This window comes from Drosophila biarmipes, chromosome 2L (genome assembly GCF_025231255.1).
Source record: "Drosophila biarmipes strain raj3 chromosome 2L, RU_DBia_V1.1, whole genome shotgun sequence".
Lineage (NCBI taxonomy): Eukaryota > Metazoa > Arthropoda > Insecta > Diptera > Drosophilidae > Drosophila > Drosophila biarmipes.
The window spans coordinates 12484930-12507516 of record NC_066612.1 but is presented as its reverse complement, the minus strand read 5'-3'; the positions used below and the strand labels follow the sequence as shown (position 1 = coordinate 12507516).

General features: G+C 40.0%; 2 protein-coding genes across 3 annotated transcripts; one reads left to right on the top strand and one right to left on the bottom strand.

Moving 5' to 3' along the window:
- Positions 1-3843: 3843 nt before the first annotated feature.
- Positions 3844-5145, bottom strand: LOC108033303 (adult cuticle protein 1). Its single transcript, XM_017107573.2, has 2 exons — positions 5030-5145; positions 3844-4520 (listed from the first exon to the last, which is right to left on the bottom strand). Exons 1-2 carry the CDS (start codon positions 5033-5035, stop codon positions 4113-4115), a joined length of 414 nt encoding a protein of 137 aa, XP_016963062.1. The 5' UTR covers positions 5036-5145; the 3' UTR covers positions 3844-4112.
- A 900-nt stretch (positions 5146-6045) lies between these two features.
- On the top strand, positions 6046-20715 carry LOC108033321 (probable DNA double-strand break repair Rad50 ATPase). Of its 2 annotated transcripts, XM_017107601.3 has the most exons (8): positions 6067-6259; positions 6318-6406; positions 16271-16421; positions 18006-18140; positions 18196-18386; positions 19473-19619; positions 19676-20069; positions 20249-20715. In XM_017107601.3, the coding sequence occupies exons 1-8, from the start codon at positions 6200-6202 to the stop codon at positions 20399-20401; spliced, it is 1320 nt and encodes a 439-aa protein (XP_016963090.1). In that variant the 5' UTR covers positions 6067-6199; the 3' UTR covers positions 20402-20715. The 2 variants fall into 2 exon arrangements, with proteins under 2 accessions (XP_050741037.1, XP_016963090.1); XM_050885080.1 differs by lacking the exon at positions 16271-16421 and having other exon boundaries at positions 6046-6259.
- Positions 20716-22587: the final 1872 nt, after the last annotated feature.

Sequence of the window (22587 nt, the reverse complement as noted above, 5' to 3'; positions counted from 1 at the left end):
CCACGCTTGAATTCAATTTGGCGGCTGCCGATTGTTGCAACTTGGAAGTGGCAACGAGGTGGAGACCCAATGGGGTGGGCTTTTGGCCAGCCAGCGGTATTTGGTTTCCAGCATTTGGTAACCAGCGTCTCCACCCACACCGCCAACACCTCTGGCCTGCTGCTCATTATTTAATTTGGTTTTCATACACTATGTGTGAAATAAACACCGGCGGTCTACCTGGCACACCTGTAAGGTTCATTTAAATTTTAAAATGATCGAGGAAATCTGTGGGTTTGAAACGAAAAGAACTGGAAACCGCAAATCTATTTCAATCTAAACAAAATGTTTCGAAATATCAACATAAGATTTATGGACCTTAAAAACCGTAATTAAATATCAATTCATCTGAAATATTTTTGTATTATGTAAGCAATTATTATTTTAATATGTTTTCTTTTTTTAGGTACAAATATCAAACATCAGATTTATCATATTATCGCTGATCCTTAAAAAAACATTTTGTCAAACCAAATTTTTGAAAATATTGCTTTGGTAAGATCATCTACTTGTGTACCAAAAAATAGCCGTTTTACTTTTAATTGTTGTTCGAACTAAATTAATTTAACTAGCCTGCATAGGCAATCACACTTGGACTCTGGCAAAGGCATTTTCGAGTGGGCGGCCTCCAAAAGGCTGTTTCTTTTTTTTCTTCTTTTTGGAATCGCACATGATGCAATTGCAATCGTAACGTAATCAATTGGCCAAGTATTCCCCTAACCGTTAGTTGGCGATCAAGATCCGCGGGTAATTAATCCAATTACAATTAGCATGCTAAGCGGACGCTTAATGGTCATTACGGTTGTCACTACACAACTGTCACAACTAACAGAGAGCCTAGCCACACAATTGCTGCTAACTCAACGAGTTCTATATGGGCTGGTTAGTGTGTTTATGACGTTAGCAAGTGGCTGGCGGAATGTCTGGATTGTTGGGGCCCCCGGCACCTCCCTTTTTTTCACCTACATATTCCCCGTTTTCCAGCCAGCTGCTGCCACGAAAATCACAAAAATCTGAACGAGTGTGCGCAACAAGTTTGTTTGCCGCTCATGCAACCCGCCAGATACTTGTCGCTCACTCGGCGGCGAATATTTGGCTACAGGTTGCTGCCAGGCCAGGCGTACTATATTTGGGCCACCAACCAGTTGTGGGTGCGGATAAGAAAGCCGTGCCGCTGTGCGGTATTACGAAATACCTCCAGCCAATGTGGCGTTTTTTTCTGGCTCTGAACTCTGAAAATCGATTGCTATTGTCCACAGGAACCGCCTCGTTCTGATCTGTTCTGGTGAATGAATCACTCGGCTGCAGAACTGGCTCGATCCTTCGCGGAACACTGACCTTATTCAATAACTCATCGCCCACGCGAAAGTAGACGGCTTAAGTGATGTAAGTTGCACACACACTTGGAAAAAGTCTAAATAATAGTCTAAAATAGTTAAAGATTTGATTAACTTTAATAACACGAGTCTCGGATACATACAAAATTGATATTAAAGAAATTTCGATCGAAAATATATATCACCGTATATTTTCGACATAAAATAATGAATATATTTATATAAATTCTTACAATATTTAAAAAAGATTAAGTATTCTGTAACCGTAATCATTATAAGTGATGTTATATAATGATTACAATTAGAGAATATTTATAAATAAATTAAATTAACTTTATCATTGCTTTGAAATTAGAGATAAATAAAATCAATATAAGAACCTAATTTTTCTTTGGGAAATAATTTTTACTCATTTAAGAACTTTTAAATAATTATTAGTTTTTGTCTGCATAAATCTTGATCTACAACTGATTTGATATATTTTTTTAATACTACTATCAATTATTGTTTGATACATTTTTAGAAATAGAAAGAATTTAATTTATTACTAATTTATTGTGAATCTTTACATCGTAAAAAATAGAAATAGTTGATTTAGGAACTGGAAATAAAGTAGTTAAAATGGTAACATCCTACTAATATATGTTATTTCAGATATCCCAAGCTCAGATATGGAAAAACACTTCAAAACTAGCTCATTTTCATCTAAAAATTTTAATTTTCGCTGTGTGAAACCAGAAGCGATCACCGAAAAGCGAACTGCCCTCGCCTTGCCCACAAATGTGCGAATTGCGTAGACCAGAAACGCAATCCATCGCAGTGGGCCAAGTTGAACTCGCTCTTATGCGTGGCAAACCAGAAACTGCGAAATGCGTTCGGCTCAAGTGCGTCTGGGTGCAGTGAACCCGTTCGCAGCAGGAAGTTACAGAAAAGTGCGTAAACTTGAACTTGCTGGGGCAAGATACAAAAAAGAGGGGAGCGGTTTTAGACCCAGTTGCAATCCGGTGGCTGCGTCATGCGTTTTGTGGATTTGCGTGCACGCAGGCGCCGATCGAGTTGAAACCCACTGGCGAATAAAGAAAACAAAAAGTGAATGGCTGGGGCTAGATTTATGGCCAATTGCCGCGGGGCTTGGCTGCCGACACGACACTAAACAACTGAACAACGCCGGCAAAATGTTTAGCTGCTGTTTGTAGTGCTGCCACTTGTCCCCCGCTTCCGCCCCCCACTGAGTCGGCGCCCATGCCCCTTTTCCTGGCATCACGTTCCGGCGTCAATTGACACTTTTATTGAAAGCCCAGGCATTTTTTCGCTTATCATGCTTTTCGGTCAAATCCATTTTCAGTCAAAATGCTGGGGCATCTAGGCGGCAGCTATTGTTTCCTTGTTACATTTGGACTAATGGGTACCCTAAAATAACACAATTATATTTCTAGTATTTTTCTATTTTTTTTGTATACCCCTTACTATAAAACTATTTATCAATTTCAATTTTTATATCTCTTTAAAAAACACAGATACATACAGTATTTTTCTATTAATGTGTTTTAACCATTCATAATTTTTGTGCAATTATTTCCGAGAAACCATTTACAGTTAAATTTAATTACTCCGACTAACAAATGGGCCAATAAAAATAGCAATGCATATTTTGTAAGATATATTTACTGACGTATACCTTATAACCCACTGTGGTAACTTAAAATCCCACAAATCCCATTGGAATCGGGAACCGCCGCCTAACGGCTCTCGAAGGCCCACAGTGGGCGTTTAGGCGGATCTGATCTGATCCGAGCTGAACTGCATTACTTTGCATGGGCATTACTTAACTCCATCGCGGCCATATCAAGTTTTGCACATTTTTCTATTTATAATTGCAAGTGCGAGTGTGCGGCGATCAAGGCAAACCGCAACTGCTCCAGATCGCGTAGTACTCTCGTTTTCAGCTCGGATACCAGTTCGGAGGCAGCCTGCGAGCTGGCAACAAAGTTGTCCAGCTGCCGAGCAACTGCGTCTCGTTTCTGGAACGGCTCTTTGTCAACGCCCCTGCTGTAGCGCCGTTTTGAGGCCCGGAATTGATTAATTACTGGCATCGGTAATCGGCCATCGATCGAGATTGTTTTAAGCCATTTAGCTGTCTAATATTGGCTGGACTTGAAGGCGTGGGAGTTGGGCAAAGGGTGGGGTCCATAATTGGGGATCAAAAGGTGAGCCGATCCCTTGTTAATTGCGTAAAAATTATGCCAAATATTCTTGCTGCATCAAGATAGACTCTAAAAAAAAACTAAAAATAGGTATGTTTATCTGCATACTAAGAGAGATATTTATATTTAAATTTTATTTTCATTTATCCATCATTTTTTGACAGGCATTTTTACATTTATCTCCCTGTGAATTATCTCTCTTATTAATAAATATATTTTTAAGATTTCTTTAAATACCGTTTCCCAACTAAAATGCAATTCAATTGTTTTGATAACATTTTTTTATTCAAAAAGAAACAAATTTCCAGATGGCAACAGTGGGGTGGATAAATAGAGGCCAGAAAATAAAGCGGAAAGCGATAGACTGGATAGGATTGACTTAGATTGCTGAAGAAATGAGAGCCCGAGGGTTTCTCAAGAGTGGAAAGACCATGCGGGAACTTAAAAAACCAAAAGATGTGGTAAGGAGCCGAGTGAAGTGGTGGTCAAGATCGGAATAGGGGTAATCCATGGGGTATTCCAGGTGGTTTTTTTACCAGGTGCCTGGTGCGGGCTCCAGGTTCACGGAGGCGGCGGACTGCACGTGTCCGGGCAGAGGAGCCACATGGACGGCTCCACGGGTCTTGGCCACATAGCTAGCCTCGGGGGCGGCGACGGCCACCACGGCGGGGGCATGGGCGGCGATCACGGCAGGAGCGGGAGCAGCCACCACGGCAGGTGCGGGAGCGGCGATCACCGCAGGACCAGACTGGATGAGCAGGGGTCCAGCCGGGGAAAGGGACAGGGGAACGGCAGCGGGAACAGCCGAAGCCTGGATGGCCACCGAACCGGCCACGGCGGGAGCTCCGAGCACTACTCCTCCTTGGACGCTGGACAGCAGTGGCACCACCGAGCTGTTGACTCCCCAGGCCAAAGCGAACAGGACTACGACAACGGCGAACTGGGAAAAAGTTTGAAAATTACAATCAATGAAAGAATATGCAATATATAGAGCTATTCAATTCAACTAAGGTAGTTACATATATATAGTTCATAGAGTCCACTTTCAATGCCATTAAAATGTTTTTAACAAAAAAACAAAAACAAGTAGTTATACTCGTTTAATAGGTGTAGATTTATGTATAGGTATACAAAAAAACATTCCATATTGAACTCAAGCTGCTGTTCTTAGCATATTCTAATGTTTTACTGTTATCCTGGCTTAAACAAAATATGTATATTTTTCTTAGAGTTGTTAACTGAATCAATGTGAATTTCTCAAACAATAAAGATATATTGCAATTATGTGTTGTGTTACCATTTCATAACATTTCTTTTAAAATTTCACAAAGTACACTTTGAAGATTTATAAGATCCATTTTAACTCCTTTTTATAATACAAATTTGATGTTCTGTTCTTTTTATCGGGCAAATAACTTTATATTCGATTCGATAATCCTTCCATCTCACCTTCATGTTGCTTCTGTGATCTCAGTGACGCTTGAAACGAAACTAACTGACATCTGCCCGTTGCCCCAGAGTTTTTATAGCTCCGATCCATAATTCCATTTAGCATATAAGGCCAGTTCTCCGATCGACCGGGCCAGACATGTGTATGCTTGCTGCACAAATGCGGAAACTGGCCCAGAGAACAAACCACGTAATAGCCGCAACACCCCAACCCCTTGACCTTCCCGAATCGATATCTAAGGCCCATTGACGACAATTCAAGTGCGCGACAATTAGCCATGCCGGTTGACATGACGAAAACAAGACTGGTCTCATTTGATTCGGCCAATCCATAACCATGACTTCTATATCATATCAACCAGAGCAGTGCCTCGGGTGCCCCTAACAACAATGGATAGGCAAATTACAGGCCGCCGATCGGCGAACCACTGTGCCACCTTCGCCCCACACACAGTCAGCACCACTGGCTGTCCATTAAAATTTCATCAGCAGAATGTAATTAAATTCACTTCAGTAAGTTTGCCCTGAAATTAATGTACCCGCCGCCGGTTCTCGGCAGACTGTTCCATTTTGGTCGCCGACTATCGACTTCTCGACGGCATTTGCATATCACCAAGCAGCCAACGCCAACAAATGCCCAGAGATGCAATATAGAGCAAGGAGTAGGAAGCCTCTATAAAATAAATATTTTTTAATTAAATAGTATAAATTAATATTATTAAATTATAATATATAAAACATTTAAATAATTTATCATTTTATTTTAGAATTACACCATTTTCCTAGAGTATTTAATAAATCGTATACTGAATATATAATAATTCCATGAATAAATCGTTAAACAAATAGAACCACTTTCGCTTTCTACTCGGGAAGCACTAACTTAATGTATGCACTACTCTTATCTAATAAATTGAAAAATATTTTAATATCTATGAAATTCATATATCACAGTTAAATAATAGCCACATAAAGTGTCAAGAATATGTTTTACAATAAAAGTCAAGCCACTTCAACACGATTCCCTTTTGCTTAACAGTCACAACAAACTCATGTCAAAACAAAATCTTCAGTCACTCTACACAACAAAGCTATCCTGTTTCAGACAAGCACAATTTATATTTTCAAGGACTTCACTTTGGATTCAAGGAAGGATTCAGTCGGGTCGAAATGGCACGTCTTGTGTTCACGGAGAAAGATCACAATGCCTACGATCCCAAGAAGTACAAGGTAAGTGTCCATCACAGTTCATAAAAAGAATAGTAAACATAAAAATGAATATTTATAGGTAGTACACAAGAACCATTGGCGGCAGGTGAGCCTTCTGCTGCAGCCCTCGAACAAGAAATGGTGGGAGGATCCCGATGTCATTGTTGCGTGAGTAGAGAACATTGAAAGCCAAACCACCAGGTGGTAGTGGTGGGGTGGGCCTTAAGCACACGTGTCAGAATCCATCGCCATCAAGTGCTTTTCGTACTTTTTATGGCCACACAGGAAAAAAATGGAGTACCATTAATATGGGGTACATTTCAATTGAGTCTCTTCATTTCCCTTCTGCCTCTTGGTTATAAAAAATATAAAGCAGAATTTATCTTATTAAGTAAAACATTCATTGAACTGTTGTAAAAGTAACTAAGAGGAATTTTACCCAATATTTGTAATTTTTAAAATAAATATTAATTAATATTAATATAATTTTATTTAATATAAATATTTATTAAATATTCTTTAAAATTATTCTATATCCTACAAAACAAAACAGAAAATGTTATTTTTATGGTATTTTTAAAAATATAATTTTAATTAAATGTATAATTAAATGATAATCTTTAATAATGAATGTTTTGTAATTTACTTTTATACTTTCTTTTATACGAACATTTTTAAATGCCTATTCATTAATTAACAAAGAATGAACAGCCCTAAAAAAAAATGTGAAAACAGAAAATAAAATAGTCCTAGAAATACTATTATTGTTGTATTACATTTACATAATTAAGTAAGGACTAGGCGTCAATAAATAACACAAATGCAAATTCTAGATTTTTTAATATAAAACTAAAACTGTAAAGATTATACCTTACATTATTTTTTCTTGAATATTTACTCTAAATTAAATACTGCCGCTGGTTTTTTTTTAAATTCATATCCTTCCATTTTTTGGGCTTACTTTTCCGCTGTGTAGTTAAGTTGCCCGATTCTTGGTTCGGTGACTCTGACACCGATTGGCGCCAATGCAGCCGCTGCCATTCAATTAAGATTCTTCGCCACAGCCGCGGCCATAATATTTTATTGCATCCATCAAATTGTCAGGCTTACACATAAAGTATGCCCTGCCACACCCAGAAATATTTCCATGGCAATTAAATCCGCGCTGGGGAAATAATCGCACTCAATTGCATCACACCGTCTGATAAGATTCTACATCGCCGACCATCGTGACCCCCAAACTTGGCCAAAAATCTTTCTCGGTCTGAGTGGGTGGTGCTAATTTCCGGACCACGTTTAGTCACGCGATGCTAACGAAGCCTTTGATAGATGGCTCAACTTCTCGAATGCAAATGAACACCCGGGCAAGCAGGGGGACCAAGTGCAGCCATCAGCTGTCGGCGAAACTTTGGCAAGTAATTGGGGAACAGGAGTGATGGAAACGGGAAATTGGCTTGGTTTCACTCACTGGGTCGCCGTAGAATTCAGTTTCGCGGGTTTCCCTCTGGGTGGGAGGTAAACTCAAGAATGGTCTGGCCCCAAGGTTAAGATCCTTGCTTGAAATAACGGAAATTGAAAGCAAGGGATTGAGTTTAAGTACTCATGTTAAAGTTAAGGATCATCTTAAAATGTATATAGAAAAATTATTTATAAGCCTAAAAACTTATGGAATTCTTTTGAAATGATGTTAAAGCTTTCTACAATGAGCAATCCCATTTTCTTTTGTGACGGTCCCTTACTTCTTGAAATAATTGATGGTGGTAAATTTTATTTATAAGCAAAAACCTTATACATTTACTATAACTATAATAACTCAAAAGTATGCTAATATTATTGTATTAATAATAATAAACCACAAATTGATAACAATTTTTTAACGATTATTTATGAATTCCATCCAATCTAGGAACAGTTTCAAAACTGTCCCCGTCATACTATTTCAAATGTCAATCATAAAGATTGAGTAATATCTTTATGAACCAACCATGATAAAATCGCTCATACTCCCCTCTCAGGAGCTCAATCTCTATGTTCCACAAGGGAACAGTTTAGGAACAGTGTAGGGGAAAACCCATTGGGGTGCCCTCCGCGCCATTAGCACTGGCATAACTCACCCATTGTCTGGGCTGCGTATCCACAATGATGCGAGGTGCCAGGCAATGAGGCCGAAACAAACGCGAACGGGGTAGTGAAAAGCAGTTTGGATATGGTAGGGGGAAAACACCATATAATCCACCAATGCAATGCCGACACTTTGCGTGTTCAATAAAAAGGAAAGCGGCAGGCGGAAAACGGTGTCAGTGCGAGGACAACGAAGAAGGAAAGTACTTAAGCGGCGCGTCACTCAATCAGAATGATATTATTTTTAATGGCGCAAAATGGATACAATAAACAGCGAGTACGGGCGCGTGGCTGCCACGCAACGGACACGCCGACGTCGCTGATCCCACCCAGAAACAGTATCCGAGCCGTGTGCCATTCCATCAAAGCCGTCGCAGGATGAGGACGAAGTTTTAAACGGAATCGGAAACTTAATTACATTTCAATTTGGGCCTAAACAAACTGCTCCGCATATGTCACTCACGGCCGTGAAGTCTGATGCCGCCGGGATCGGGGTGGTGGGCGTGGGACTCGGCGGAACTGTTGCACTATCCGACTCCCGGGAGTGGGCTCCCCCGCCGCCGGGCAAGCGATGTGCCACGGTGACTATGCTCCTGGCCCAGAGGATTGCACGCAACGCTTGCTGGTCAGTCGACGAGGAGCCCTCGTACAGTGCGAACAAGATGAACGTCTGGCAGACGCTGGAGTACCTCTCGGGGCTGAGTCTGCGCAAGAAGTACAACTACGAGGGCTTCTCGGACACCCAAAATGTGATCAGGACCCTCACGCCCTCCTGGCGGAGGGACAGCTTCGCCGAGAAGGCCAAGGCCGAGGAACTGGCCGGTGGAGCTGCTGGCTCGGCAGTCAAGAAGTATCCCGAGGAACGCTCCACGAGCGCCCCCCTAATCGCTGTCGAGGATCCGGGCATCAGTACCAGTTTTCAGAGCAGTGAAAATGCCGCCTTGTGCATAAGATCTAGGGCGAAAAGTCCATCCGGGCAGCCCAGAAAGCATCGCAGTCAGAACCGGAAGCGAAATACTCCCCATCTGGATCCCGAGTACGCCCTGTCACCGGAGGACCTACAGGATCTGGTCAAGTGCAAGTAAGCCTAAGTTTAATACTTAAATGACCAAAAAATGGTTTAATTTGAGTCTAAAAATTAAAGAATTTAAACAAGGATCTTAGGATATATTATACAATTTACCATTAGTCACTTTTGAACATTTTTTGAAATTACTTACCCTAGAAGATCCTTATAAATTAATAGTCCCGTTAGTGATTCCAAAAATATAAAATGTTTGAGTACAAAAAAAAATATATATATTTTAAAAGGTAGAAAAATAATATCCTTAAAAAAGAAGCCTTGAATTCAAAAATATAATTTTTGAAAAATTTTAGTTCTGCCTGAATCAGAATCTTTTTTTAATCATTAAAAGACCATTATATTTTGGGAAACTACATTTTTTCTAAAAAATACTTACTTTATTAATTGTAAGACTTTATTATACTTTCAAAACTAAAATGGTGCACATAGTTTTTTGTAGTGTAGCTAGTCAAAAAGCTTTCTTTAAAGCTCAGCATGAAAATAAACCTGTGCGGGTTATGATGAAAATGTGTACATCCAAGGCACGAACCATTAATATGAGTACCTTCGCCTTAATGCCAATTACTTTAATATTTTAATATTTTTTTAATGATAAAACTATTTTTAAAAATTTAATATTTTAAATGCATTTAAAGCTGTAGCTAACTTTCGTTTAGTTGATCCAAATGTTAGCTCGAAAAATGTGTGCGATTACCAAACTAAAATAGAAATTGGGAGTTTCTACAGGATTATATGTTGACCCCTGACAAAATAAACAGCAATTGCAAATGACTGCAGTAGAAATGCACTCTGCATAAAAATCAAAGTTCACGAATCTCAATGTGCCACCAAAGCTATTTATTGGTGCCGGAAAACGATGCAATTAAAGTTGGCGAGGCAGGTGCAAACGCTTTCCCAAAAGTGGGCGGACCGGAAATAAAATGAATTGCTGACGAACTTCTTGAATGGCGTCAGTGCTGCCATTACACTGGATTCCTATCAACATTTGCTATACTGTTAGTAAATTTAAAACTAAACATTTAAAAATTAAATTTACAAAATGTTGTTTTTAGTTTAAAAACATAAAAATATTATTCGTTTGCTTTCTGATGTAACTCCAGTAGCCTTAAAATTTGTAACTTTATTTTTTAAATCAGAAGCGTGATGAATTCATTCAGATGGCGTGATACTTTTGGTTTCGTACATTGATGTTTAAAGGTTTCAAAAACCTGGTGCACCTCAATCCCAGTTAAACCTAAGGAATGATTACAAATTCAAAATCCATTTGTTAATCCCTTGTAAAAATTCTGCGTAAGGGCAGCTCTGGCAAACAAATAAGTAACATGTAAGTGCCAATGGCAGCACCACCCACCCAATGTCAAAGTCGAAATTTCGAACGGCTTGGCCACCAAATAATGGAACCACCTAACCACCGGATGGCTCCAACTCGATACAAAGTGTTTGCTCAATTTCCGCGCACCGAGTCGATTAGAGGAAATTATTGTATGTCTCGTTGGCATGAAACACGGCCATAAAGCGAAATTGTTATCTGGTTTCATGGTAATGTGAGACTGCCCCACTGCCAACCCCGAAATCCAGGCCCCCAGATCCACTGTCCCTTTCGAAAACCCTTTTCGTCGAGGAATAGTTTGCCATTCCCTTGCGGAAAACTTCGAGTCAGCGTTTCCGTGCTTAAACAAAGAGACATGGAAAAACGAGATCTAACGGTGAAATAAACACCGACAGTTGTTGGCCATAAAGAAGGGCTAAGGGAAAACCAGTAAGTGAAATGGCTAGAACGAAACTGGCTTTCCAGTTCCCCCGACACCTACGAGGGCGAACCTTCGAAACTATTTCAATTCTCATGGTCTGAATGACAATATATATATTTGGAAAGATAATAACTGAGAAAGGCAATAAGAATAAGTCATCATAGGTTTCTAGGAAGGCAGAATGTGGCAGGATCCCAGCAGAAAGTCACTCCTGCCACTGGATATCTGTCGAAATGAATAGGACATTGACGATGTTATGGCTCATTTAACATATTTCTATGTGTAAGATAAATATTGTTTGTTCTGTAGGATGTAATTATCCTTTTAGCACCAATAAAAAAGCATGCTTTAGTTAATTAATCTCAGGTTTAAAGTTCCAACAGCTTCTGTTCGAATAATCAACTAAGAATCGATGGGTCTAAGACTCTTTTTTCGATTTCCTTCTAGTTTCCAGTACTTATGCTCTCATATTTTAAGATGCAAGCCGTCTCAGGTTTGAAATAAAATCAAACAGATTTTCACCATGAATCGTGTTCCTTTAGAACACATAAGTGAATAAGGCAAAAAATGTATTACAACTGTACTCATAAATCGTCTTTAAACAAGTTTCTCGTATCCTCAACAGTTCATTGATCCATTGATTACGAGTTAAATAAGATTTTATGATTGCTTTTGTAAATTTTTTGGTCTAAAAAAAAATAGGTTTTTACCTACTATGTTTAAATGGGGATTACTTAAACAAGTAAATTTTTTTTATTGTGAAAAATTCGTAACTCTTTTTGATTGATAATATATGGATTTATTAGCAGTCAAAGGAAATTGGATTACCAGAAGGTATGGATTTTATATCAAACCGTGTGGCCTCACTATTATTCATTATTGGATCTAAAGAACCTGACCATTGCAATGCATGGCGATAAAATAATTATGCTGCGAATCGACCCTGACCGAGACATTTAACCATTAGGTACACACACTCCCTAGTACTTTCCTAATCTTACGAGACTGCTCGCTGGAAACTTGTTGACACACTACACTTCGTTGAAATATTGACATTGGTGTCATGTCATTACGCCCAACGTTAAATGCTTTAACATGCAATGGGGTAGCCAAAAACAGGAAACGGACTCGAATAGCGATTCGGATCCTGGCTCCGAGTACGGGTTCTGGTGGCAACGCCTCGATATCGTGAGGCGTTTGGGCGCAAAAGGGAAAGTGGGTCGGCTTATTTTCACCCACGTGCCACTCGACGCCACACACACGTGTGTGTCAACAACAAAACACGAGGCGCGGCAGCCCAAGGAATCGAGTCCTGAGAAAAAGGCGCCACATTCGCCGGTTGCCTTTGTCGAGTTCGGGTGAAAGTTCCGCAGGTTGCGTTCCCGCTCGAGTCTCGGTGCGAAAATGAGGGACTAAACTGAACACCTTCTGGTTCACTCCCCTACCATGGCGAGAAAATCCTCGAAAGGAAGGAGAGTCAGAAAGTCAGTGCCAATGATGAAGATCAACCTCGAGGAGGACTTCCTCATCGACTTTGTGCAGTGCACTCTGGAGCCGGAGGAGAGGTAACAGCAACCCAAATCAACAAAAAAATATAAAATATAAATAGGGCAAAATAAAGCAACCAGCAGTTTTAAATACTCACACTTTTGAAATGTTGTTGTAATGTTATTGAATTTTCATAATTTTATTTTAAATAGTCATCGTTGCTCAAAAAATACTTGGTTAGTTAACTAGAAAAATTTTAACTTATTCAATATTTACTAAAAAACATACAAATTTATTTACACACCTAATTCAAAAATTATTCATGTATGACATAAAGGGAATTTTTAATTAAGAATTTGACAAGATCATTTTAAAAATAATAATAATGGGGTTTTTATAGTATATTGGGATAATTTCAGTACATAGAATTTACATATAATTTACTAAGTGGGTGAAAATGTATTTTCTTGCTTGAATGGTTTGGTTTATAGCGCAGTTCGAATCACATTTCAATATTCCTTCGAGCTCTCTCACTCCGGCAATTTCCCCTGCTACGTGTTGCAATTATCAATTTTAATGGCCGAAAGGCAAAAGACATAAATGTCAACTCTTCGGCAATTTATGCACGTTCCCGGCATTAATTAGCGTTGCACCCTTGCAGGAGTCCTGCTCCTTGCCCCACCGTCCCACATCCTTCGGCGTGGTTTAATAGTTCGCCCTCGCAGTCGATGACAGGAACGACAAGGCTGTAAACTAATATGGTTCCTTGCTGCGCTGCGAAGGGCCGCTAATTAAGTCATAAATGTAATCAATGGAACTTTTCTTTTCTGACACATTACGCGGAGGGCGAGAGATGGGGAAAAGATATCTGAAAGAAAAGCCATTAAGTTTGGTTTAAGAAGACAAAAAAAAATACTTTGGAAAATCAGGAAAACATATTGGGAACCAGACTAGGATATTCTTAAAACGAGAGACTTCAAATTGTAAATAAAGACGAACATTAAGGGATGAAATATAATTAACTTAAAGATTGAGAGACTGAGAAGATTGAGAGAGACAACTTTTTTAGTTACCTTGTTTTTTAGTACAGTTTATAAAGCCTGATAAAAAATCATATATACAAAAGAACTATATCATTTTGAGCAACTCCATTTCACGGCAAAACATGTGTATGTTTGGTTTCTGAAGTCTTCTATTAAAAATCTTATCTCAATAAGGACATGCATATAAATGCACTCCATAAATCATTTCCACTGGCAGCACTTATAACAGAATCATAAACCCCACACCCAAAAAAAAGAATAGACCATTTTTAATGCATTATTGAGCTGAATAGTGCCGCAAATGGCCAAAGGCAATCGGATATGCGTTAGCCCACTCGGGTCTCACGCACTCCCCTGCAAAAATGGGTTAATGCCAGGGGGAGGTCCAGGTGGGCGGGGCCGTAAATCAAGGCCCACCTGAACACTCGTGACACCGGCGGATGGCGGATGCGAGCGTTGCAAATGTCACGGGACCTGCACTCGGGAAGTTTCGCGGAAGTTGCAATAAAAAGATGTGAACTGTCGCAGGAACTATCACGAACGGCGGGGGGGGGCTTCTTGTTTATGGCGAGCGGGTCGTAAATCGAGGCTTGTAACCCGGGATTTTCTAGGGCACAGCACTGCACAGACATGACAGATTGCTTTCTTACCGCAACCCCTTCGGCCACCGGAGCGTATACGTAATTTATGCATGTGGCATGTGACATGAGCCGGGTTATTGATACGACGACAACACCCCTTGATGTCCTGAAATTTCATTATCAATGTCAATGCCAAAAACGGGGGGATTTTACTTTCCTCTTACCTGCCTGTGATTGGAAATTGATTGAATTGAACTTTGATGACTTTGAACTATTGCCAGTTACGATTTTCGTGGAGACATCAAAGCCAACATTGTATTATCGGTTAAAAATGTGTTACGTTGTACGAGCTGAGCGGTTTTTGATTGAGTGCCTGCCGAGGACTACCATTCTTGGCTGCCATCCAAGCCCCGAAGACCCGCAAAAAACCCCTGTAAGGCAATCCCTATAAACTAACCCATCTAATTGTCAACTAAACGACAAGCAGTAACTAGGACTGACTAATCCCCCGTGGCATTCCCAAAGAAAAAACACAGGGCACGAGGACGGGTTTATGTTTGTTAGATGAGTACACAGGTCTCATGGCCTGCCTGCATTAAGTCGCTTTATAGCATGTGGAAATAAAATACCTATTTACCATATAGAACCGCAAAAAGAAGAAAGCAGGACCATGTGAGCCATTGCTAAAAAGCCTAGCAAAAGTCTGCAAGTCTGACGAGCCGAGACAGTGCTCCCCCGCTATGCCCACCGCTCCGGGCAGCTCAGCTCTCCCCATCCGATGAGTTCTCTTCAGAACGGTCCCACCCTGCCCTGCATGTCTAGAGTTACGCCAAATTTTGGGGGTGCTGGAAGGTGAGGCTTATATGGTTGTTGTTAGTCTTGTTGGCTGGTGTGCATATCACGTGAAAAATATGAGGCAAAGTTGGGAGCACAGTGGACCTGTTTGACAAAATTCGATAAGCCCAATGACTGAATAAAATATACGCCAAAGTATATAGTCCTTTTAAAAAATATACAGCACTTACAATTCCATTTTTAATGGGCAACTTATTTTACAATTAATTATATTATAATTCAATAAAAATAATGAGCATTTTATTTCTTTAAGTTTAAAAGTTTTCCTTTACTATCGATGTTTTTTAGTTTCAAATTACAATCACATAGACTAAATAGTCTATCTATGACTTTCAGATATTGATCACATTACTTATAAACTTCTTTTAATGTATCTCAATGTTTTTTTTTTTTAATAACAAATTTGAACCAAAACACAACATTTAAGTTACAATATAGAAATAATAATAATTTAAAAAAATTAATTTAAAAAAAAATCATTGTCTATCCGTTGGGTATGAAATCACTCTTATGGGATGCCATTTAATGTAGTCTATAATCAAACTAAAAATAGTATACATCTAATTGATAGGCCTTCAATTTTCAAAAGGGAAAGAGAAAGCTTTTTATATTTTCGAAGTAGAACTATCTGGTAATTTCCTCTCCTAACTATAAAAATTTCCTAGATACATTCCGTCCCATCGTATTCTAGGCGGTGTGTGGGGCCCGGAGAAGTTGGAGAACGACTCCTTGTCCTTGTGTTGTCGGTTTCGGGTGTTTGGCAACCAAAATAAAATACTGGCGGCAGTTGGCAAACGCAGCGAGTGAAAAGCGCTATAGTAACAGGCCGAGAATGCGGCCCGACCTCATTCGTTACCAGCAGTTACAAGCGCTAAAACGCCTTCAGCGGACGACCCATGTGGGATTTTCCCACCTAGGTGTGGGTGAGTGGGGGGTTGGCGGTGGCGGGGTCGAAGGTTGAGCCCGCAATTAAGCGTACAATTTATTGACTTACATTTGGGACGGTCATTAACATTGACTTGTCTCCCATTTGTTCTTTTCATTATTATTGTACACTTTTTTTGCTATGAATTTTCCGCTCACTTTCTCCTGGCTTTTCCGTTTTCCAGTTTCAATTTGCCGCGCATTAGCGCCCGCCTGGAGCGTCTGATGGGCACCAATGTGGTCAAGCTGACGGACCGCGCCTACATGAAGGAGCTCCGGGAGCGGATCGACGAGGATTACCGCAAACAGCTGCTGTCCCGCATTCGCGCCCGAGAGGTAAGCCGGAGTTTTTTACACAAAAGATTCAAATCTCGGCACCCCAATTAGCCCCCGAGAAAATCCAGACACAAATGTGACCAATTTGTTTGGCTGGTAATTCAATTTTCGTAAAGTTTAGCTGGAGGAAAATATGAGACGAGAGTCCTAAACAAATTTGTAGCCAGGGAGAGTCACGTAGGAAAACAATGGCCAAGGGTGAGAACGGGTTGTATTGGTTTTCCGTAAGAAATATTTAAAGTATGAAGAATTTTGTACAAATTTTTATTAAGTTAGAGATAATTTTAGTGGTGTGTTTACTTAAATATTAAATTCCTTAAGTGTCTATAAAGTATGCTAACAAAAGTTGAAACTAATACATTTAGAACCAACTCTTGGTATTGGTATTATAATTTCTGTATAATCTTAGGTACTGAAAACTTGTAAAACTTTAATACAGAACTTTTTTCTGAATTGTTGTATTGAATATAGATTATGTAATTTATTGAAAAATAGTTTTTTAGGATTTTGGTAATAGGAATTTATTTTTTGCTTTCTAGTCTCAAAATTTTCTATTGCCCAATTCAAGTACCATCCGGTATTTTATAGTCCAAAGGTGTTTATTGTGAGCCTCCGCTTGTTTATTGGCTGCGATTTTGTTTTCCTGCCTACCCTTTTCAAGTTTCCCTTTTCACGGGAGCCCAGCGAAAGTGTCCCAAAGTTTTTCAATGACGCCGACACCGCCTACTTATTCTGTTTTTTCCCCCTGAAGCCCAAAGCAGAAACAATTGAATCCAATGAGCCTCCGACATGAAAATGGCAAATCCAAGCCGTCAAAGTAATAAAAATTAGACCAGAAACAGAGGAGGAAACTCGGGCAGGGAGATAGCAAAAGTTGCCTGTTATGTCTGTGAGACATGCGAGTCTCCAAAAACTATGAAGTACAAAGTGCTCCACTGCGGATACGGATACTTAGAGATCTGTCTGTCCGATATGTCCTTAAATGCAATTGCAGTTTACTGAAGTTTGAAATGATACAAGGGGCCATGGACTAAACTTTTCTGACGCTTCCGATTGCATTTCCATCAGGTGCTGCGCAATGCGGCAAAAAAAAAAAGCGGAAAGATGAAAGGTGTCAGGAAGTGTTGATGGAACTGGGAAATTGATAACTTGGAAACCTCCCTAGCAGCCAATACTACCCCTGAACTCGAAAATACAGGTTTAACCACAAAGAGGCTTTATACCACCCACATTCCGCCACATTTGGCTCTTATATCAACCGCAGACCAGCCTCTAATAAAGTTCCAACATTATTGTTTTGGGAACAACGGCTTGTTCTGTCATCAAAAGATTTTATTGCAAAAGAAAACTGAATTTATCTTGGATTTAATAGAAAAAGCTTCTTAAAGCACATACCTAATTGTCTTTGTTGGTCTTAAGGTTAAAGAAATATGAAAATAGAGTTATGAGCAATAAATACTTTCGATTAAGTCCAAGAATCCCAGAACTTTGTGAGAAGTTTATTCCCCTTTGTTTATTTCCCTTTCATTCTTTTTAAAATACACAATTGTATTACCATTTGTTCTTTAAATATGTTGATTGCAGTTAAAGGAAGTGGAGCGCGAGCGAATGCTGATTATAGAGGGGAAGTCAGATGTGATACCAGACGAACTGGCCGACGATCCCATTTTCATGGTGAACAAAGATGCCAACATGGAGATCCAAAAAGAGCGGTCCAAGGTGGGTTTAGGTCTTGGAAAAGGATCCATTTAATCCACGATTCTCTCCTAAACAGTTGAAGACCGCTCGGGAAAAGAATGCGGAGCGTTTGAAGCAGCAGGGAGTGAAATGGGAGCGGGAAAGGCTCCAACATGCCGCCAAGGAAGCCGAACTCCTGGCCAAGAAACGCGAGCGGCAGCGCCAGCAGAAATTGCTGGTGGAGCAGTACAGGACGGAGGACGCGGAAAGGGGAATGGATCTGCTGCGGTAAGTCACCTTAACGCCGCCTCCATTTAATGCCGGTAAAATTAAAAATGAGCAGGGGCAGGAACAGGAACAGCGGCTGCGAATAACAATACATTATTCCGCGTTGACGCTCGGCGCCTTCTCGGGAAGCTCTTTATCCCCAACGAGATGGAGCAATGGAAAAAAAGCTGGCTAAGATGCATGTATTGTAAAAAGATGAACCCACTGGCTTAAACGGCCTTCGGCGGGGGTGGGAAAACGTGGGTGCCGACAGGGAAATTACAGCCAGGCGCAGGCCAAGGCTGAATGCTCTAAGTTCCACGAAAAGATTAGTTTGCTAACGAGGAAGTAAAATCTTAAAACATAAAAAGGTAGTTAAAAGCTGGTGTTGTTTTTAATAAAACTGAAAAATTATATTTAAACATGTTATTCTTTTTAATGCCCCAGAGGCATAAGTAAGTAAGCCAAAGTTGTAAATTTAAGATAAATAGTTCCTATTTTGTTGTTTTTCCTGTTCATAAATATCCAAGTTCAATGGCTGATTAAGTAAAAATAGAGTCGTTATATTAACTATCAGTAATAATAGTATTAAGCGATTCCTAGTATAGCCTAACATAAAGCTATTATAAATATATTTATGCCTCTGATAAATGTCCCAAAATAAATATTTTTATCGAGCAATTCCTATAAAAGCTTACCATAAAAAATTTATAAATACTTTTGCGGAGTATTTTGGGAAACAATAAACTGTCACAAAATAAGGGTTATAAAAATATATGGTACCCATATTAAGATATTTTAATACCTGGTTGACAAAGCAAGCCAGATGTTCTGTTCTAATTCAGAACATTTTTATCATGATGTATTAAATTAGTTTAGTTGGTTTTAGTCAGAGATAAGGTTAGACCGGTGAGCTTTTTCCACTTCTTTATTATCCAACCCCTTCTAAAGAAAGGGTATCTCAATATGATGATGGAAACGCTTCGTTACCAAGCGCGTTATTAAACATTGTTCCCTTTTTTCCCCATTAATATGCATGAGTTGAATGTTTAGTGAGTTCGCTTCAGATTGGTGGCTAATGAAAGGAAAACTCTCCCACTTTTGCAGCATCGAAAACGAGGACTGGCGGGAGTGCGAAAAGAGCCTGAAGGAGTTCCTCGAACAGGAGCGTGCCAAGATGAAGGAGCGCTCGCTGCGCATATCCCAGCCATTCTCCTCGGATCCGCAGGACATACAGAATATAGTGAGGGCCAGGTGAGACTCGATACCCTCCTGATTTGTAGGAACTAAAAAGTCTTTTCTGTAATTAGGCAAAAGTTCCGCGAGACCGAGCTGCGTATTCGCAACCAGCTGGAGGACAAGCTGAAGGATGTTAAGCTGGCAGTCACCACCCAGCAACTCACCGAACTCATCGAGGATGCCCATCGATCCAGTGGCGAGATTGTGCGAGAGCCTTCGATAGAGGACGATGAGTACCACGAGGGCGAGCCACAATCCAAGTACCTCGACGATGTCACCGACGTCTCCGAGGAGACCGTGATCAGCGAGGACGCCATCAGTCTCACCTTGGCCAAGCAGCAGTACGCCGAGGAACTGGAGGCCGAGATGGAGGACGAGTTCAACCGGGGTCTGCTCATCTCCAAGCAGCAGTACGACCAGCTGCGCTTCGAGGATGAGAAGATCGTGGCGCTAAGGAATGCCAAGGTGAGTTAGCAGGTCCACAAAAAAAATAGTATGTTGAAGGATTTTTTTTAAATTACTCTTAAATTATTAACTCAATAAAATGCCAGAAATATTTTTACAAATATAAATAGGAAAATATATATTGTATAATATAGTGCAGATAATTATTAAATTATTATCTCTTATTATCCCCTTTTCAGGACATTCGCGAGTTGTATCAACTGGCTGAGGAGATCATCATGGGCGAGATCTTCGAGGAGGCGCCAGAGGAGTGCGAGGAGGAGGACGTGGGCGAGGAGCAGGAACTGGAGGCCTCCTCAGACCACGAGGCACCTGATCCAGCCAAACCATAAGAACCAGAGAATTGACCAATTTCAAAGTTTTATTGAGCACTTTTCGCCACTTTTACAAAGTTTGGCTAAATATTTGGCTTCCCCCCTGGAAATCAAAATATTTCACCAAATTGTGCAAAATTCAGTCAGGATGGGGGCCACAGTTTGTTTATCACCGAATGAGGAAATGCGGAACCGAGAAACGTCAGCGCCACTGTCACTCAATCTCAGCGCTTAGGTTGATAACTGTCAATAGGGTTTAATTAAAGCTGTAACGACGTGATAGTGCCCGCATGGCAATAATACCAATAAAGGCCGAAAAATCAAAAAACAAACGCATGAGTCAATTGCACATCTGACTTGCCGACCGACAAGTATGCTACAAATATTTGCCCAGTGATACGGATGGGCGTACCGGAAAGATATGCGGGCGGAAGGGTGTTCCAGAAATCGATTTATAAACACAAAAATTCAGGTATACAAAAGAACAATTTTATTGTGGTCACTCGGTTATCAAACTTACCATAATAACATGTTTTAAGAAATCATCTTCTTAAAGCTTTGCTTAAAATATTATGTTATCAATAGAGAGTTTTAAAATATGATTGAAATTCGTTTTAATTAAAAATTTCTTTCACATAAAATTGAATATTTTGGGCCAAACTTAAAACATTCCCCCAAAACATTTTATAGGTTTAATTTTTACTTTCACACCTTAATACCACTTTCCCTTAAGCATTAAAGTAAGTTTTTGTAGAATACAAGGTAAATTATGAGATTTTTCTGCGAAATCCTTTTAAACATATGTGATGATTTTTAGAGATATTTATTAAAGTTCGTTGGAATAGTAAATATATTTTATTGCCTTTTAAAAACAAAAAAAAAGTGCATTTCCGGTGAAATCATATTCTGGAACACAACCCACAAATCTCAGCCTAATTAGCTTAGATAATTTGTTTATCAATTGTTCTGGCACGTTGGCGCACATGCCGAGATTGCACATGCCAAAAGAGAAGGGCGTGACGCATTTGGATGAATCGATGTCGATTGAATGGGTGGACATGACATCAGGCCAACCCGATGCAACTCCAGTCGCACAAGCGGCTTACCACGAAGTGAAAAGGAATAAGGCGTGTCCCAGAGAGGAATAAGGGCGTCTAAAAATACCCTGGACCTGACCAAAAATATTACTTTCGCAATATATCAGGAAGCCCCCGCCCTGTGTCACTTGCCTCTGCCCTTGAGCACTTAAACTTTTTTAGCGGGCTATTATTGGTTTTCTCGGGGTAAGTGTCATCTTCGGTTGCCCCCGGCGATTTGGCAAGAAACCCCTATATATGCTTATTTTCCTGTGCCGCCTTTTAGGACAAAACAACACACACGCCCTCGAAACAATAACGAAAACATCGGGGAATCGTTTGGATTGTCCTCCATTACTCACAGCCATTTCACTCTAAAGTGTCATCTCTTCGAGGCCTGGGGCTGCGACGGTTGTTGACATCTGACTGGATGGCCTGACCCCTCAACTCTGCGATTGTACTAGTGCGTTCGATTCAAGTTAAGTCTGAAAGGCAAGCAAAAGCGTCTATAAGTCTGACCATTCAAATTCTGTCTGGAAAAAAGAAAGCGTGTTTCAACATTTTCAATTAAATAAAATCTTTAAAAATAAAATATTTCAAATATTATTTATAATGAATTGTTAAATTCAAATAAAATAAATATTTAGAGTTAAAAAGTCGCAGTTGGTTTATTAACAAGGACTTTTTCCCAGTAAAAATAAAAGCTTTGAACTTTGATTCCCAATTTCTGCAATCGCAACTGTGGCATTTGTAATTGTTATTACCGTGGCCTAAATAAACAATACCATCTAAAAATAACTAGCAGTCATATCATAACCATCATCACTCTATAAAAAGAAGCATGCTGTAATTAAAAACTCCATTGCAAGCGTACTGTGAAATAGTAATGATTTAAAATTATACTACCTTCCCTTCTAGGCAGTTCCGTAGAACGCTCACGGAGTGGCGAGATTCCAAGAATCAAATGACGCGTCCGGTTTGCATTTTCCGTAAACCGTACTGTCAACAAGGGCTCCCCAACCCCCACACTCCCGCATTATTTATCGCCCAGCCTTTTGGCGGTAAACCGTGACGCCAGTTCGCGACTTGTTGCCTACTTAGCGGCGCATATCTTGGCCCTGCTAAATG